Source organism: Erinaceus europaeus, chromosome 8 (genome assembly GCF_950295315.1).
Source record: "Erinaceus europaeus chromosome 8, mEriEur2.1, whole genome shotgun sequence".
Taxonomy (NCBI): domain Eukaryota; kingdom Metazoa; phylum Chordata; class Mammalia; order Eulipotyphla; family Erinaceidae; genus Erinaceus; species Erinaceus europaeus.
This window is the reverse complement of record NC_080169.1, coordinates 28,916,084-28,936,506: the sequence shown is the minus strand read 5'-3', so window position 1 is coordinate 28,936,506 and position 20,423 is coordinate 28,916,084. Positions and strand designations below refer to the sequence as shown.

The following is a 20,423-nucleotide window of genomic DNA, read 5'->3' as shown; positions in this document are numbered from 1 at the left end:
GCATCTGTCTTTCTCTCCCCCTCTCTGTCTTCCCCTCCTCTCTCCATCCTATCCAACAACAATGGCATCAATAAGTACAACAATAAAACAACAAGGGCAACAAAAGGGAATAAATAAATAAATATTTTTTTAAAAAAAGAAGAGTGAGGAAAGTGAAATAGGAAGTAGGTGAGGAGGGTATCTAGTTCTAAGTATAAACTATTTGATTAAGTACTTTATGGGGTCTTCTTTTTTGTTTTTAGGTCTTTCTAGTTTCTTGCTGAACTTATTGAGTCACTGCAGACTATTGTGCCCTTTTACTTTAAAGTAAATATTTTCCTCTAATGTACATAGATCCATGTGCACATGTGCCCTATCCCATAGGCCCTCATCTATATCTAGGTTCTATTAACTTTCTTTAGCAAGTGTGCTACCCAAAATGTAACTAGGGAGTCCTAAGGTCTCACCCGAGAAATAGAGCTGGAGGGTTGACACCTCAGAGCTGGTAACGTCATGGGCTCCTTGGAATAGACCTAAAATAGACTTCCTAGCTCCTTCCAACATGAAGACTCCAAGTCTCATCTGCTTTATTCTTACCTTTAGGTTCCTGATTACTAAACAATTTGTTCTGCTTTATATCTTAATGCTTCTCAGTCACCAAGTTGCAGATGTTACCATGACACCAGCCTGACTTGCCTGGGCAGATGACCTCACCAGTGTGTCCTGGAAACCCACCTCTCCAGAGCCCTGTCCCACTAGGGAAAGATAGAAACAGGCTGAGGGTATGGATCAGAGAATCAATTGTAATTGCAGAGAAGCAATTACAGAAGCCAGACCTCCCACTTTCTGCACCCCATAGAGATCTTTGGTCCATACTCCCAGAGGGATAAAGAATAGGAAAGCTTCCAATGGAGGGGAGGGGATGTGGAACTCTGGTGGTGGGACTTGTACCCCTTATCCCACAATCTTGTTGATCATTACTAAATTACTAATAAAAATAAATTAAAAACAAAACCCTATCCCTCCCCTCCATCCCACTCCCCTTGCTATTTTCCACCAGAGCACTGCTCAGGTCTGGTTTATAGTGGTACTAGGGACTGAACAGGAGACTTTTGGTGCCCTCTGTCCTTTCTTTTTCTTTTTTTAATTTTTTTAATCTTTATTTTATTTGTTGGATAAGGACAATCAGAAATTGAGAGGGAAGGGGGAGATAGAGAGAGAGCAAGACAGAGAGACACCCACAGTCCTGCTTCACCACTTGTGAAGCTTTCCCCCTGCAGGTAGGGACCGGTCCTTGCGCACTGTAATATGTGCGCTCAACCAGGTGCGCCACCACCAGCCCCCCCATTCTTTCTTAACAATTATCTTCCAAATTATTTTTTCTCAAGCAAATCACTCAGTCAGCAGATCTTAATCCTGCAGTAGATATAATGTCTCAAGATACTTCAAACAGCCCTCCCAAAACATAAACTACTTATTAATCTCATGATTTTAAATACAGATGTAAATATGCATATAGACAAAGAAAACTAAAAAAAAAGGGAGTCGGGCGGTAGTGCTGCGGGTTAAGCGCAGGTGGAGCAAAGCGCAAGGACCAGCATAAGGATCCCAGTTCCAGCCCCCCTGGCTCCCCACCTGCAGAGGAGTCACTTCACAGGCGGTGAAGCAGGTCTACAGGTGTCTTTCTCTCCCCCTCTCTGTCTTCCCCTCCTCTCTCCATTTCTCTATTTCTCCTATCCAACAATGATGACATCAACAGCAATAATAACTACAACAATAAAATAACAAGGGCAACAAAAAGGAAATAAATAAAAATATTTTTTTAAAAAACCTTAAAAAAAGAAAAAAGAAAACTAAAAAAAGCATCCATTTTTTTAATTTATAAAATGGAAACATTGACAAGACCATAGGATAAGAGGAGTACAATTCCACACAATTCCCACCAGAACTCTGTATCCTATCCCTTCTCCTGATAGCATTCCTATTCTTTATCCTTCTGGGAGTATGGACCCAGGGTCATTATGGGATACAGAAGGTCTGGCTTCTGTAATTGCTTCTCCGCTGAACATGGGTGGATCAATACTGCCAGCCTGTCTCGCTCTTTCCCTAGTGGGCAGGGTTCTGGAGAGGTGGAGTTCCAGAACATTTTAATATTTAAGATAACTGGCTCATTTTTGTATTGCTGTGAGATTCTTGTAAGAAGAACTGTCTCATCTCTCCATTCACAGCACAAGGTCTCATAGTCAAGTTTCTGCTGAAGGAACTTATAAAATAGAATAAGAAACCAATGGCTGTCACTGTTTACATTTCAGCATATTCATTCAAAACAGGTCACATTTCATGTTATGTTATATTAAGAAACAGGTTCTTCTCCTTCTTCTTTTAATTCTAAAGAGTATTTTGTTTACCAGGGCAGTAAGTAAATGTAAACTACCCAGAATGCCCCACCACTGGAAGGGGGTAAGTTTTACTGAAACTGCTTACATAAAGAAGAGATTAGGACATTCTTCAATATTTCAAAAGCATGTAACAAAAGATCTCCAGGGAACATTCCATCCCCATTATTTATTTGGTCAAGAGTAACCTAATACTGGGGAATTTATGTAATGGGTCTAACAGTCAAATAAACAGCCAATTTCTACTCCCTCAAGTGGAAATGGACCTAAATCACACATGTAAAACTATTATAGGTGTGTTTAGTCATAAACTTAAAACTTATTTTTGAGGGTCGTCAGGCGGTAGCGCAACGGGTTAAGTACACGTGGTGCAAAGTGCAAGGACCTGCTTAAGGATCCAGTTTGGAGCCCCCGGGTCCCCACCTACAGGGGAGTCGCTTCACAAGCAATGAAGCAAGTCTGCAGGTGTCTATCTTTCTCTCTCCCTCTCTGTCTTCCTCTCCTCTCTCCATTTCTCTCTGTCCTATCCAATGATGACATCAATAACAACAATAATAATAACTACAACAATAAAACAACAATGGTAACAAAAGGGAATAAATATTTTAAAAAATTATTTTTGAATAGAAAGACTACTATAATATCACATACACTAGGTTAAAAATAAAACATTTAAAATATTATTAAAAATTCCAGTTTATGCACTAATTAACTTTTGTAAAGTAAAAAAAAAAATTGTGAAACAAAGACAAAGGACAGATTTCTTTTTAAAAGACAGCCTCTAGAAACTACAATGGGGGCCAAGGCTACAACTACTACTACTGCCAAACAAGAAAAAAAACAAACAAAACAAAATCAGTGCAGTGAACTATTAGATTCTGTCACAATTCTGCCATTTTGTGAATGCGGAAAATGTTACTTTTGTCCACAGAAGAAAAGATATAAGTGCCATGTTTAAGAATAGCACTTTGGGGAGTTGGGAAGTAGCGCAGTGGATTAAGTGCACGTGGCACGAAGTGCAAGGACAGGCTTAAGGATCCCGGTTTAAGCCTCCGACTCACCACCCACAGGGGGGTCGCTTAACAGGCGGTGAAGCAGGTCTGCAGGTGTCTATTTCATCCCCCTTTGTCTTCCCTTCCTCTCTCCAGTTCTCTCTGTCCTATCTAACAACGACATCAATAACAACAGTAATACCATAGCAACAACAACAAAAAGACAAGGGCAACAAAAGGGAAAATAAATAAATAAATAAGAATAGCACTTTGAAAAATCCAAGCTTTAAATTAAGAACCTTACAGCAGTTAAATCTTCTTGAATTGTACTATTTCAAAGGCACTGGCCATCTTAAACACTAGCTAAGCTCTCTCACTTTTCAGAAGACAGAATTGGAGAAGGAAGAAGAAATAGTAATGGGAAATCTGTCTTGGCAAAAATTGAAAAGACAGATGCTCCATACTAAAGTATCATCCAGCAGATGGTTTTTTAAAAATGTAAGGAGGTGATAATGGGTTGGGTGGAAAAGAATTAATAACGATGGACAGATGGGTGGAAACCAATAAATAAACAACTTTGTTCAACATTACACTTAAGATTGGATTTTTTGAGTCACATATTGAGATTCAGTATCTCCCAGAAAATAAAAAAATTAGCAGTTAGGAAATCTGACAGATAAACCTAGGGTGGGGGTGGGTAACATAATGGTTATATAAAGACTCTCATGTGTAAGACTCTGAAGTACCAGGTTCAATCCCGCACATGACCATAAGCCAGAGTTGAGCAGTGCCTGGTCAAAATAAATAAATAAATAAATAAATATAAATTTAGACATACTACTAAGAAAAACATAATGCAGTCTGAAAGATAGTTTACAAATCTTTGAAACAGAGGCAGAACTATTCACAAAATCTTCAATAATAATGCCCCAATCTAATAAGACAGAAAAACTAACAATTCTTCCAAAAGAAAAAAAAGGTTTGCACAGAGTAAGTTGTGTGTGTGCATGTATTTGAAGCTGCTGAGAGAAGCTACAGAAGTTCAATCTGCAGACACCTATCACAGGGAGATGAGAAACTGTAAATTAAACAAAGCAAAACTAAATAAAACTGGGAGTTCAGACTGAACCACAGAATAATGTAAAAATAAATAATCTTTATAGACTAGCTATTTCAGTTTTTCTGAGGAACGCACCAAGACTCAAAACGGTTATGTGATTTGTTCAATACCATAAAACTACTGAACGTAAGTATTATGACTAGATGAAAAGTATCATTTAGTCCAAAGTACTTTATACATCTTTATTCAGTCATGATGACCTTGGCTTTCTTAGTACCATAGTTATAGCTTCAATCTCTCTATTTAAAACATAATGAAACAAAGTCAGCTGAGTTCATCATGTATTAATACAAATCAGAATACTCAAAATAATTTTTAGAAATGCCTACCAAATTCATCAAGGGAAAGGAAATATCTTCCCTTAGCTGGTTAAAAAATAATTTAAAACAATTTGCCATGTTGACTTTATTAGAAAGTGGGTTAAATTTGTAAAATATTGTGAGAATAGGGGAAAATTAGATTGTTACTTTTATTTCACAAGGTCCATAATTTCACTGCCTCTCAATGGAAAAGTTCCTAAATTTACCCTTAAATTAAATTCATAAAATCTTATTTAAATATCACTACCCAGATAATATATAATTAATAAAATACTTTTCACATTCTAATTTATTTTAATGGTAGATGATATTTAGGAAAAAGGGCACATGGTGTACTCCTTGCTACTGGTTTCTTGGTTCCAGGAGCTCTTTAATAGTTTCAGAGAGTCTCATCTGCTAGGTAGTATGGACAAAAGTGATCTGCCTACGGTGTTTATTGTTTTTCTGTTTCATTCTGTTTTTCAGTGATATTTGAGGGTGGAGCGCAGAGGGAGAACAACTTCATTTAAATTCCATCTAAAATCCACCCTTCTTTCAAATTTTCTAATTTTATCTTTTCCTTTGTTTGGTAAGATGCCCCCATGGAACATGTTTTATAGTCTCCCTCACTAAAATAAGTTAATGGGCTGTCTTTGTCATTGAAGTTTTGCATTGATTAGACTGGACAAAATCAAAATGATAGTTGCAAACCAAATCCTTCATTCCTATAGTTCATGATTACAAAGCCAACATAATAATGTATAACAATAAGACCCAGAAGACAAGGAGAAAGTGTTTAGTGGTTAAAGGAACACAGTTTTGGCTGTCACAAAAACAGTTCATGAGACAAGAAAACAGGCCTTGTTGTTGTTGTTGTTGTTCTTCTTCTTCTTCTTCTTCTTCTTCTTCTTCTTCTTCTTCAGTTTTTTGTATTCAGAATATATAAGAAAACCTTTTTTCACAATAAAAAGCTCAGTAACAAGTAGGCAGGTTAGATGTCTCTTTTTTGTTTTTTTAATCAGTAGCTCCACTCTGTGGTTTTTGGTTTTTTTTTTTAATTTGTAGATAAATCTACTTTTATTAATGTCAAGGTAATAGTTTTCTAATTTATTAGCTTTCACAGGTAGATTCTTCCCCCTCCCCACTCTAACTCCTGATGTAACTGGAGTTCAGAGCCTTCAGGTCATCTCCCAGTAACATTTACTCCTCTAGAAGTATGGACCAAAATTCTTTATGGGGTATAGAAGGTGGAAGGTCTGGCTTCTGCAATTGCTTCTCCACTGGACATGGGCATTGGTTGATAGGCTTTATTTTGTTTGTCAACTAAGTAAAGGTTATAATCTATATCTATTTTCAGTGGGGTTTTTCTTTTATTTTCACTTATTTATTTACTTTTGACCTTAACACTCTTCAGCTTTAGCTATTAGTGGTGCCAGGAATTAAATCTGGGACCGCTCACATACATACCCTATGCATTACTGCTATAATAGTCATATACATATGTATATCTATATATTTAAATGTTTTATTATTTTAAAAACCTTTTTATTTTTAAAGATTTATTTTTGGGGGGCTGAGTGGTTCTGCACACATCACCAAGCACAAGGACCTGGTTAAAGCCCTTGATCTACACCTTCAAGTCTGCAGTGCTCTATCTTTCCCTCCCCTCTCAAGTTCTCTCTGTCTTACCAAATAAAATGGGGGGGGGAATGACCACTGGGAGCAGTAGATTCATAGTGCCAGTACTGAGCCCCAGTGATAACCCTGGTGGCAACTTTAAAAAAAAGGATTTATGTATATATTTATTAATGAGAAAAAAGGATAAATATGGAAACATCACATCACTCTAGCACATGTCATGCCAGGGGTTAAATGTGGGACCTCCTGCACCTGCTCATACCAACCTAATCAATGCAACCAGTACTAGGTCGGCGTGTTTCACTTTGGACTGTATCCAGAGATGTCAGGCATGGAATGTGAACCCACCAGCTTCATTACTCTGGTGAGACCTTTCCTGCCACATAGGACTCCTTAAATTCGTTTCAGGTGGTACACTTCTTAACAAACCTCAAAACCTAAGTATAGGCCAGGGTCCATGAGATGGTCCTTAGGTACATATATCCAGAAGTCGGGGGGAAATATATACCTTAAAGCAAAAGTGTACAGTAGTTTGCAGTGAGTCAATAAATGTAGCAATCAAGCAGAAAAGACACCATAAAGTACCTAAAAAGACACCAAAAAGTACCTAATGAAATAGTTTCTACTTAGACCTAGATACCCTCCTCACCTATCTTCTATTGCACATCTTTCAATTACTCCAAAGCTAGCCTTGCCAAACAAAGTAAGGACTACAAAATCTGAATAAGGGCAATAGACTGGCATACTTTAATGATAGCTTCTTAGTCACTACCAGGCCACCCCATCACCTGGGGCCCTAGCCAGGGAGTACTGGGATTCCCACAGGGCCTAGACCTCTAACAGATTCCCTCTCTCCACTGTTACTGGTCATCTGCATCAGGAACAACATAATGGGCCCCTCTGTGGGCCCCTATTGGACCTGGCCTTCAATGTGAATCAACAATGGTAGGGAATGTTCCATTTTCTGAAGGGAGGTTGGACAACATACTCTACCTATCACCCAAGGAAGATGGGTCCTGAAATTGGCACAGCCTGGAATGTTCCTAGCCATGACCACGGAATGTAAGCTCAGACCTACAGGGATACAGAGTTTACATAGGCCCCTGTGCTGAACAGGGGCCCCAGATCAGATCGATGGAGTTTACAGTTAACAATATTTACATACTTTTCCCATATTTGGGAGCTACTCTCTTCCCTGATCCAGCTTTCTGGTCATTTTTCCAACTATGATACCATCCCCCAGACAACAGCTTAGGTCACCTGCATATTAGATATCAGGTGCAGGGAACAACTGGTTAGGTCATGGGCCCCTTGGAATATAACTAAAATAGACCTACTAGCTTTTTCCAAAATGGAGACTCCAAATGTCTATCTGCAATATTCTTGCCTTTAGGTTCATAATTAGTCAACAATTTGCTCTGCTTTCTATCTTAACTCTTCTTTCAGCCACCAGGTTCCAAATGCTACCATGATACCAACCAGACTTCCCTGGGCAGATGACCCACCATGTGTCCTGGAGCCCCACTTCTCCAGAGCCCTGCCCCACTATGGAAAGAGAGAGACAGGCTGGGAGTATGGATCCACCCACCAATGCCCATGTTCAGCGGGGAAGCAATAGCAGAAGCCAGACCTTCCACTTTCTGTACCCCATAATGACACTGGGTCCATGTTCCAGAGGGTTAAAGAATAGGAAAACTATCAGGGGGAGGGGATGGGATATGGAGTTCTGGTGGTGGGAATTGTGTAGATCTATACCCCTCTTGTTCTATGGTCTTGTTAGTGTTTCCATTTTATAAACAAAAACTAAAAAAAAAAAAAAAAAAAAAAAAAAAAAAAAAAAAAAAAAAGGACCTAATCCTTATAAGCCAGACATTATGCCTGCTATGGAATAAGTAATATGTTTTAAAGTGCTCTAGAACTCAAAGTGCAGAAAAAAAAAATCTATGGAATATATATATATTAAATAGCATTACCTTAAACTCTGACAACCATTCTTCCACAATTCCTTTCTCTGAAGTGAACATCTTTCCACATCTGTTCTAAACCTTCAACCTGAAAATTAACAAAAATATCAAAACTTTTAATACATTTCCTTTATATGTACTATGGGTAGAGCTAATCTTACAAAATTTAATTACTTCTCAATTACTGAATTCATTTGAAACACAATATACACAAACTCATGTTAAAAAGCAAGATTTTGACACAAGTATAAATGTAACAAGGTGAAATTAGCTTTATAATTTCTATTCAGGTTTCAGGAATGCCAGTTGTAAAACACACTGGACATTTTACCTACTTTCAACTAAAATAATCTCAATAGATCATGCATCTTAAGAAAATTACAGAAAATATTTTAAAACTGTAAAAAATATAAATATAAGGCAAGCATCCAAAATTAACTTTAAACATTTCTATAATAATAACTTACTGAAAACATTAAAGTAGTTAGATTTCTTTAATAGTTCACCTTTTTTCAAGTAGCTGGGAAAATAACTAAGTTCTGTGAAAGATTAATATACATAAAATAAAAGTAAACAACAGGGAGCTGGGTGGTAGCACAGTGGGTTAAGTGCAGGTGGTGCAAAGCACAAGGGCCAGTGTAAGGATCATGGTTCAAGCCCCCAGCACCCCACCTACAGGGGAGTAGCTTCACAGGTGGTGAAGAAGGTCTGCAGGTGTCTGTCTTTCTCTCCCCCTCTCGGTCTTCCCCTCCTCTCTCCATGTCTCTCTGCCCTGTCTAACAATGACAACATCAGTAACAACAGTAATAACCACAACAATAAAAAAGGGCAACAAAAATAAATAAATATTTTAAAAAACCTTTAAAAAGTAAACAACAATATGCAAGCAATACTTATATACAACAAGTTATTCAGAATATTAGTATTTACTTAAGTATGCATAAATTTTAAAAAGTCTAAGAAAAGCAAAGTTTTTTCTTGACAAAAATGTATACGAAGTAAAATGTAGTATAAAAAAAGTACTATGTCACCCCATACCTATGGACAGCTAATCTTTATAAAGGGGGGGGTTAAAGTATTAAATGGAGAAAAGAGGTTCTCTTCAATAAATGGTGTTGGGGAAACTGGGTTGAAACATGCAGAAGAATGAAACTGAACCACTTTATCTCACCAGAAACAAAAATCAACTCCAAATGGATCAAGGACCTGGACGTAAGACCAGAAACAATCAAATACTTAGAGGAAGACATTGGTGGAACACTTTCCTACCTAAACTTCAAGGGCATCTTTGATGAAACAAACCCAACTGCAAGGAAGACTAAAGCAGAAACAAATCAATGGGACTACATCAAATTGAAAAGCTTCTGCACAGCCAAAGAAACCATCACACAAACAAAGAGACCCCTCACAGAATGGGAGAAGATCTTCACATTCCATACATCAAATAAGAGACCAGTAACCAAAATATACTAAGAGCTCAGCAAACTTAGCAACAAAAAAGCAAATGACCCCATCCAAAAATGGGCAGAGGATATAAATAGAACATTCACTACAGAAGAGATCCAAAAGGCTAACAAACACATGAAAAATTACTCCAGGTCACTGATTGTCAGAGAAATGCAAATAAAGACAACACTGAGATACCACCTCACCCCTGTGAGAATGGCATACATCAAAAAGGACAGCAACAACAAATGCTGGAGAGGCTGTGGGGACAGAGGAACCCACTACTGGTGGGAATGTAAATTTGTCCAACCTCTGTGGAGAGCAGTCTGGAGGTCCCTCATAAGGCTAAACTTGGACCTTCCTCTCCTATGGATACACCCCAAGGACATCATAACACCCAACCAAAAAGATATGCATACACCTATGTTCATAGCAGCACAATTTGTAATAGCTAAAACCTAGAAGCAAACCAGCTGCCCAACAATGGATGAATGGCTGAGAAAGGTGGTATATTTACACAATGCAATAATACACAGCTATTAAGAACAATGAACCCACTTTCTCTGACCTATCTTGAATGGAACTAGAAGGAATTATGTTAAGTGAAATAAGTCAGAAAGACAAAGATGAGTATGGGATGACCCCACTCAGAAATAGCTGAGAAAGAAGAACACAAAGGGAAACTCAAAGCAAGCTCTGACTGAGTTTGGTTTAGGGCATCAAAGTAAAAAATCTCTGGGTGGAGGGTGAGAGTAGATGTTCAGCTTCACTGGGTGGGGTGTGGGGGTGAGGGACCCAAACAGTCCTTTGGTGGTGGGAATGGTGTTGATGTACACTGTTATTAACTTGTAGTCTCATAACTCACTATTTAATTAATATGAGATGGGGAAAACTGATTGAATGTCTCAAACCTTTTTTTATATTTATTTATTTATTCCCTTTTATTGTCCTTTTTATTGTTGTAGTTATTATTGATGTCATCGTTGTTGGATAGGACAGAGAGAAACGGAGAGAGGAGGGGAAGACAGAGAGGGGGAGAGAAAGATAGATATCTGCAGACCTGCTTCAATGCCTGTGAAGCAACTCCCCTGCAGGTGGGGAGCCAGTGGCTCGAACCGGGATCCTTAAGCCAGTCCTTATGCTTTGTGCCACCTGCGCTTAACCCGCTGTGCTACCGCCCAACTCCCTGTCTCAGACCTTTTAATGCACAGACCACAGGCTGAGTTAATGTTCCTGCAATATAAGCACTTATGACTTCAAACATGTAATCAGACTGAATTTTAACAGTGGCCTCAAATTGTTAATACATTTCTAATAATGACTTGTTCTTTGACATGTTGACTCTCCTAAAAGCTTAGACCAGGGAGAAAAGAAGCAACCAGTGGTGTTACTTTATAAGGCACAGCGATATATAAACAATGTCAAAGGACATAAATTATTGTGATGTCCTGTATGATACAGCAAATCCTAACAATGGGATCTTCAAAGTTAACCCAATTGCCAATGATTTGATTATAGCAATAACTATCTATTGCCTTCTTAAACCCTAAGACAGCAGGAACCTCCAGCTTCCTCTATAAGGCCCTATTTACCCCAGTATGAGAACCTCTAGGGTGGGGCTCACTTTCCAGCATGCTTCTCTCAATTCATACCAAATGATAGTGTGTCTGCTGATCCCAACTTAATCGATGCAACACGTATCACCTGTGGAATGTCAACCCTTCAGCCTCATTACTTTCCTTTCTCATAGGCTTCTCAAATCCCATTTTGGGTGGTTCACTTCCTAACAAAGCCCTAAAATCTAGATATAGACCAGGTCCCATGACATAGGGCAGATGTACACATGTATCCATAGATTAGGGCAAAATATACATATTAAAGCAGAAGTGCATGATAGTCTTCAGTGAGTCAATAAATGAAGCAAGCAAGTAGAAAAACCTAAAAAGACACCATAAAGTTCCTATTTAGACTTAGATACCCTCCTCACCTACATCCTATTACACTTCCCTCACTCTCTCCACAGTTAAACTTATCAAAGTGAGGACTACAAAATCTGAATAAAGGCAAGAGAATAAAGGCATACAATGACTCTCTAGTCACTGTCAGGCCACCCCAGCAGCTGGGACCCTAGTCGGGGAGACCTGAGATTCCCAAACAGACATGATGGACCTAGACCTCTAGTAGATCCCTCTCTCCATTGTTACCAGTCTTCCCCCTCAGGTACAACACAATAGATCCCTTTGTGGGCCGGCCCCCATAGGACCTTGTCCTCAATGTGAATCAACAATGGTAAAGAGTGTTCCATCCTCTGAAGGGAAGTTGGATAACATACTCTACCATCCACCTGAGGAAGATAGGTCCTCCAATTGGGGCAGCTTGGAACATTCCTACTCATGACCACAGAATATGAGCTCAGATCTACAGGGATGCAGAGGTCACATGGGCTTCTAAGCTGAATATAGGCCCCAGATCAAATTGATGGGGCTTACAGTCAACAATATTCATACACCTTTTCCCATACCTGGGAGCTACTCTCTTCCCTGATCCAGCTTTCTGGTCCTTTTTCCAGCCATGACATCATCTCCCCAGACAGTAACTTGGGTCTACCTGCATACTGGATGTCAGGCTACGGAAAAAGAAGAAAAAACTAGTATAGTCCCGAGCCCTTTGGAATATAGCTAAAATAGGCCTACTAGCTATCTACAAAACAAGAGACCCCCAAATCTTCATTTGTACTATTCCAGACTTTAGGTTCATAATTAGTCAATAATTTTTTCGGCTTTATATATTAACTCTTCTTCAGCCACCAGGTTCCAAATGCTACCATGAAGTGGAAGATCTGGCTTCTGCAATTGCTTCTCCACTGGACATGGGCATTAGCAGGTTGATCTATACCCCAAGTCTGATTAAACAAGTTTTCAAAATGCTCAAATTTCTTGACTCTGATTAAACAAGTTTTCAAAATGCTCAAATTTCTTGACTCCATTCTGAAATAACAATTTGAAAGCTAATTCCAAAGTAAAGAGGTGTAGATTTTTAAATTTAATTATCTTCAAAGAAAGGACAAGTTATTAAGAAGACAGGGGGACTGAGTAGTGGCTCACCCAGACACTACTATGAGAATGGACCCAGGGTCAAGCACCCACTTCCCATCTGCAGGGGGTAAAGCTTCATGAGCAGTGGAATAGTGCTGCAGGTAACTTTCATTCTTTCTTTCTCTCTCCTCCTCTCTATCTCTATCTTTCATCTGTATAAAAGGAGGAGGAGAAGGAGGAGGAGGAGGAATAACAGCAGCAACATGTGGGGGAAATGCTTCAAGAGCATTGAAACAAGTGCTGCAGGTATCTCTCTCTCTCCTCTATCTTCCCCTTCCCTCTCAATTTCTCTTTGTACTTAAAAGAGAAAAAAAAATGGCCACCAGAAGTAGTGGATTCTTGGTGTAGGCGCTGAGCCCCAGTGATTACCCTGGTGGAGAGAAAGAAAGAAAGAAAGAAAGAAAGAAAGAAAGAAAGAAAGAAAGAAAGGAAGGAAGGAGGAAAGAGAGAGAGAAAGAGAGGAAGAAAGAAAACAAAATAAAAGAAAGAAGGAAGGAAGAAAGAGAGAGAGAAAGGAAGGAAGGAAGGAAGGAAGGAAGAAAGAAAGAGAGAAAGAAAGAAAGAAAGAAAGAAAGAAAGAAAGAAAGAAAGAAAGAAGGAAAGAAAGAAAGAAAGAAAGGCGGGCCACCAGGGCTAGTGGAGCCCTAACAATAACCTTAGTGGGAAAGGGAAAATAAAAAGAGCTCTGATAACAATTTAACTAGATAGTATGGTGATCTTTTCTCAGTAGATACAAATATCAAAACATTATATTGTACAAATGAAGTTAATGTTATATGTTAATTATACTTCAATACAAAATGAAAGTAAAAAGAAAACATTTTTAAAAGGAAGACAAGAAACTCACTGGATGGAGCATGTGCTTTGCCACAGTAATAGCCCAAGTTTAAGTCCCAGCATCATATGAGAGTGGCATTGGTTAGAGCACACTTTGTTATCTCTGTCTCTAACTGAGGGAAAAAAACTAAGAAGGGAAAGTGAAGGTGTGCATGTGAGTCCTAGAATTTTTCAAACAACAAAAATAGTTGCATTTTTGTAAAAACTGTCAATCTGATCCTATGATTCATATGGAATTGGAAGGAACCCCAATAATCCAAACAATCAGGAAAAAAATTGAAACTAGAGAGGACTCACACACGCTAATTTCAAATGTTCACACAAAGCTATAGTAACCAAGCCACTGTAGTTCCAGCAGCAAGGGCAGAGATGTAACTTAATGGAAAGAATTACAAGTCCAGTTTTCAAGGGTGTCATAACCATACCATGGGGGTAAATAGTATTTTTAAAACCTTGTTTATTTATTTATAGGACAGAGACAGAGAGAAATGGAGTGCTTCACCACTGTCAAAGCTATTCCCCTGCAGGTGGGGGCTGGGGGCGGAACCCTGGTCCTTGTGTGTAGTAACATGTGTGCTCAACAGATTGTGTCACCACCTAAACCCCAAAATGGTCTTGAGGGTAGGAAAAAAAAAAGGGAGAAAACAAAGTCAAAGGAAAAACGATTCTTTTGACTGTGATTGCAAAACTGAGGTTACTATGGGAGTCAGCGGTGGAAAGCATGAGGACCAGCATCAGGATGCCCGTTCCAGCTCCCGGCTCCCCACCTGTAAGGGAGTCGCTTCACAGATGGTGAAGCAGATTTGCAGGTGTCTGTCTTTCTCTCCCCCTCTCTGTCTTCCCCTCCTCTCTCTGCTTCTCTCTGTCCTATCCAACAACAATGACAGCAATAACAACAGCAATTCTTCTTCTAGCGTTTGCCCTTCTTCCGTAGCCAGTCAACAGCGTCAGGTTGAACCTGATGTAAAGTTTCGAGACCTCCTTTGAATCTGGAGAGGTGGCAGTCGTCGACTATGTGGGTCATAGTCTGTCTGTAGCCACAGGGGCAGTTCGGGTCGTCTCTGGCTCCCCAGCGATGGAACATAGCGGCGCACCGGCCATGGCCTGTTGGATAGCGATTGAGGAGGGCCCAATCATAACGTGCTAGGTCAAAGCCGGGTTGACGCTTGCAGGGGTCTGTGATGAGGTGTTTGTTCTTTACCTCAGCTGACTGCCAACTCTGTTTCCAAGAGACTGGAACAGAGAAGTTCAACAGCAATGACGACAATAAACAACAAGGGCAATAAAACAGAAAATAAATTTAAAAATAAAAATAAACCAATAACTGCGGTTACTCTTACGCACAACTAAAGGGAAAATAAAATGTTTCAGGTAGTATGAAAAACAGTTTAGAGGAGCCAGAGGGTGGCACACCTGGCTGAGTGCACATACTACAACGCACAAGTACCTGGGTTCCTCCTGGCCCCCACCTTCAGGGGGAAAGCTTCATGAATGGTGAAGCAGGGCTGCAGGTATGTCTCTGTCGCTTTCCCTCACTATCTCCCCCACTGCTCTCAATTTCTCTCTATCCAGTAACAAATAAAAAAATTAAAATTGAATAAAATATGATCTTTTGAAATGGTTTTATTTTTTTCACTTAGTATTAATATCCTTGAGATCCATCAAATTTTAATGTACCAATAATTTATTATTTCCTATCACAGAATAATATTCCAATGTATGAATATAGTGCTTTGTTTACCCAATCACTACTAACTGAAGGTGAATAGGCATTTTAGCTATATCTTCTTTTTGGCTATTATAGCTGTTGTGAATGTTCTTATACAAGTTTGTATCTAAGCATAAATTTTATATTTCTCTGACATAAATATCCAGGAATATGATTGCCTGTTTACCATATATGGTTATATCATTAGATTTTAAAGAAATTGTTAAATTATTTTTTAGGTATTAGCAATTTTACTGGTAGTATTGTCAATATTATTTTGAGATGTACCATTTACCTTCCCCCCCCAAAAAAGTGTATAAGTGATTCAGTTTCTCACATCCTTGCCAGAATTCAGCACTAGTTTCCATTCTAGCTGTTGTAATGATTGTGGTTATTACTCACTTTGGTCCCAATCTGCACTCTTTTAATGACTAATTAGTGTTTAACATAAGCATAATGTTTAACTGCAAGATTACTCTAAGATCTTTATTTGCAAATCTGTAGAAAGATATTAGCTAGTGTGTTTATGTGTGTGTGTGTGTGTGTGTGTGTGTGTACAGAGGTTCACAGATCTGAAATGAAAATTAGTACACCAAGTTCTGGGTTTTAAAAGCAAAGCAATTTTACTAGATACAGAATAACTTAGTACAGGTAGGAAACAATTCACCCAATATAGCATGCACCTTGCCATGAATGAAACCTAGGATTTGAGTCCCAATGTCATAAGCAAGCACCACAGATGGCACTGGGGAAGCACCAAAGATGTTGAAGTAATGCTGAAGTATCTCTCCTCTCTACCATTTCCCCTCACTCCATAAATAAATAAATAGGAAGAGGTTTCTCAGCCATGTGTTACCCATGCTCAAGCCTTGAGTTTACTCCCTGACACAACATTTAAAAAAGAGGAAGGAAAAGAACAATGTGGTATATAATCTGAAACATCTTCCAATAATGGATCTTGGTCACTTCAAAAAATCCATGTGTCTGTTGTTAATACCCAATATCACTCCTACTCTGAGAAGCATGTAAGGGCAAGGGCTGAGTGGCGGTACACTGGGTTAAGCGCACATAGTACTAAATGCAAGGACATGCTTAAGGATCCCAATTCATGCCCTTAGCACCCCATCTGCGGAGGGGACATTTCACACGCTTTCTCTCTCCCTTCCTCTCTCAATTTCTCTCTGTCCTACCCAATAAAATAAAAATTGGCCACCAGGAGCAGTGGATATATAGTGCCCGCACTGAAACCTGGTGGCCAAAAAAAAAAGTATGTAAGGGATGCGGGGGTAGATAGTATAATGGTTATTCAAAGAGAATCTCATGCCTGAGGCTCCAAAGTCCCAGTTTCAATCCTCTGCACCACCATACACCAGAGATGAGCTTTTTTCCTTTCTTTCTTTTCTTTTCTTTTTTCTTTTTTTTTTTTTTGTCACCAGGGCTATCACTGGGTCTCAGTGCCTGCATGAGGAAACTTCTGGTGGCCAATTTTTCTTTCTTTTCCTTTGTATTTTTTTCCTTTGATTTTTTATTTGTGATTAATAATAGGTTACAAGATTGTAAGATTACAAAAAAAATAAAGAAAAAGATTGTAAGATTACACTGTATAGTTCCACCTGCACCCACCACCAAAGTCCTTCCTTTCTTTTATTGATAGGACAGAGGAAAATTGAAAAGGGGGAGGGGGGAGAGGGAAAGGAAGAAGGGAGGGAGAGGGCGAGAGAGAGACAGAGAGACAGAGACCAGGACCCATAACACTGCTTCATTGTATATGAAGCTTCCCACTTGCAGGTGGGGATAAGGAATTTGAATCCAGGTTATTGCACATGGTAAACTGTGTTTAGCTAGATGCAACACTGCCCAGCCCCATGACAAACTTTAAAATATATATTTTTTTTATTTTTTTGCTGGGGTTTGGTGCATGCACAACTCTGCCACTCCTGGTGATCATTTTTCTCCCTTTTATTCTTTGATAGAGGGTGAGAGAAAGAAAGGTGATGAGAGGGGCCAGGTGGTGGCAAACCTGGTTGAGCACACATGTTACAATGCTCAAAGATCCAGGTTCAAGCCCTGGTCCCCACCTGCAGGGGGAAAGCTTTGTAAGTGGAAAAGCAGGGCTGCGGGTGTTTCTCTCTCTCTCCCTCTCTGTCATCTCTACCCTGTCAATATGGCTGTCTCTAGCTAATAAATAAAGATAATAATAAAAAAAGATTTTAAAAAGAGAAAGAAAGGTGATGAGAAGAGAAAGGGAAAGAGTGGTAGAGAGGAGAGACACTTGTAGTATTGCTTCATGGCTTATGAAGCTTCCCCTCACCCCCAATCCCCTTGACAGGTGTGGACTGGGAGTTTTGAGCCTGAGTCTTTGTGCGTGGTAATGTGTGCACTTTGCAGGGTACACCCCCACCCAGGACCCAGATGGCAAACTTCTTTCACCTTCATAACAGGAAAAGGAAAGTAGGAAATAAACTAAAATGGAACCTGAAATGTTAATGCACAATATGGGAATTGAGAATGAAGTTCTACAAAATGTGGGGTAAGTATTTATACAAATAAAAAATGAAAGTTAACAATGTTTGCCAGTTGACAGAAGCTTTTCCTTGCTTTTACCATACACAGCAACATCATAAAAAGTTTTTCTTTCCATTAACTCTGGACTCCAAAATGAGTATAAATTATGATACCACTAAAGACTAGGCAAGGGAGAAATAGAGTGACCACAAAATAGAAACAGTGATTTAAAAGACATTTCTCTCTTCCAGCACTCACTAAGTGGCTCTCTACAGTTGCTAATCCACCCGCACATTTCATATCTAATATGTAACCTATTAACATTTATGGCAAAGTCTTGATTATGTAACTTTGCAGCTTTATAAAAACCTAATTAGATATCTCAAAGAATATTCAAAATATACTCTCACATTTAAAAATCTTTATTCTTCTCAAAGACAAAGGGACCAAAACTAAAATAGGTATTTCCTGCTGTGTAATTAACCACCTTTTTCTTAAAACAGAATATATGAAATCATATTAGAAAGCTTGCTGGGATTCTGTACAGTAACTCACAAGCAATGTTAGTATTCCAAACTTTATTTTTTAAAACATTTTAACATATAATAAAACTTTCCTAAATTAAGTATGCTATTTTTCAGTTACAATTAAGATTCCCAAATTCATCAAGCTTTCTAGAATGTATACTATAAAAGAATTGGCATAAGATACAACTAACATTATAATTATTTTATTATTCAATTCAGAAAAAAAAAAATCTAGGTTCCCAATGCCAAGCTATACTATACTACAAACTATAATAATCGAAAGAACATTGTTAAGGAAAAAAATAGCTATACAAATCAATGTAATAGAACTGAGAGCCCAGAAATAAAACCACACATATACGAGCACTTAACTTATGACAAAGGATACAGGAGTATCCAATAAAGAAAGGAGTCTCTTCAATAAATGATGCTAAGAAATTATATACCAACCACTTGCAAATAAGTGAAAGTAGACCATCTCAAGTCATCCAACAAGGAGCTAGTATCTAAGATATATAAAGGACTCAAACTCACCAACAATAAAAAAATAATAATAACCTCATAAAGGGCTAGTTGATGGTGTACCTGGTTAAGTGCACATGTTACAACGCACAAGGACACGGATTCGAGCCCCCCATCCCCACCTGCAGAAAGAAAGCTTTGTGAGTGGTGAAGCAGTGTTGCAGCTACCTCTCTTTCTTCCTATCACCCTCTTTCCTTTCAAATTCTGGCTGTCTCTATCCAATAAATAAATAAAGATAATAAAATAACCTCATCAAAAAACGGATAGGAGAGATGAATAGGATGTCTCAAAAAAAAAAAAAAGACACAGATTGACAACAGGCACATGAAAAAAATGTTCACCATTACTCATCAGGGAAATGCAAATGCAAGCTATGAGGCGGCTCAGGAAGTGGCTCTATGGTAGAGACTATGCATGAGGCTCTGACTTTAATGTCTGGCACCATATGGGAACACCATAAGCAGCACCAAGGACAAAAAAAACAAATAGAATTCTATGGATGGTGGAGAGGTGCTTCAGTGTCTCTTCCTCTTTCTGGCTATAGAAATATTGAAATATAGAAAACAGGGTTGGGTGATGGCTTGCACAATACAGAGCACGTTATCATGTGTGAGGATCTGGGTTTAAATCCCTGAGTTCCAACTGCAGAGATGTCTCTACTTCTGTTTTTCATCTTTTATCAAAAGGAGGGGGGGGAGTGGAAATAGATGGCCACCAGAAGTAATGAAGTCATGCAGGGATTAAGTCCCAGAAAATGTGTCATAAAATTTGGGTCAGGGAGGCAGTTCAGTGATATCATATATGTACAAGGTCCTAAGTTCTTTATCCAACACCATATTGAAAACATAAATAAGACAGCACCTCACAACTGTGAGAATGGCCTATATAATTACAAAGACCAGAAACAACAAGTGTTAGTAAGGTTGTTAGGGGTGAGGAAAAAAAACCTTTTATATTGTTGGTAGGAATGTAAAATTGATCCAGTCTCTGTAAAAATCAGTATGAAGGTGTCTTAAGATTTTAAAAGTACTTTCCATATGATCCAGCAGTTCAACTCTTGTAGGTACCTTCCAATAACATAAAAAGACTAATTTCTAAGGGATATATGTACATTTTTGTTCACTGCCTATTTTAAAGGCCAAGATATAGAAACAATGCAAGTGTCCAATGAATGGGTAAGTGGGTGAAGAAAATGTGGTACATATACTACTAAAGTATATACTATAAGAAGAATATATACTATAAGAAGAATTCTTGCTATTTATAATGACATGGATAGGACATTATTGTAAGTGAAATAAATCAGAAAGAGAAAGACAAATACTGGATGACCTTATTCACTTGTGGAATATAAAGATACAAAGCTGGATCAGGGAAGAGAGTAGCTTCCAAAT

The 20,423-nt window shown here is 38.6% G+C and overlaps 1 protein-coding gene across 5 annotated transcripts in view; it reads right to left on the bottom strand.

The window, feature by feature from the left end:
- Positions 1-20,423, bottom strand: part of HYCC1 (hyccin PI4KA lipid kinase complex subunit 1) — a 143,694-nt gene that overhangs the window by 81,584 nt on the left and 41,687 nt on the right. For all 5 annotated transcript variants that reach the window (XM_060196087.1, XM_060196090.1, XM_060196089.1 and 2 more), the window contains exon 2: positions 8,398-8,476. In XM_060196087.1, the coding sequence (XP_060052070.1) occupies positions 8,398-8,448 (51 nt within the window). In that variant the 5' untranslated portion in view covers positions 8,449-8,476. The remainder of the gene's footprint in view (positions 1-8,397; positions 8,477-20,423) is intronic.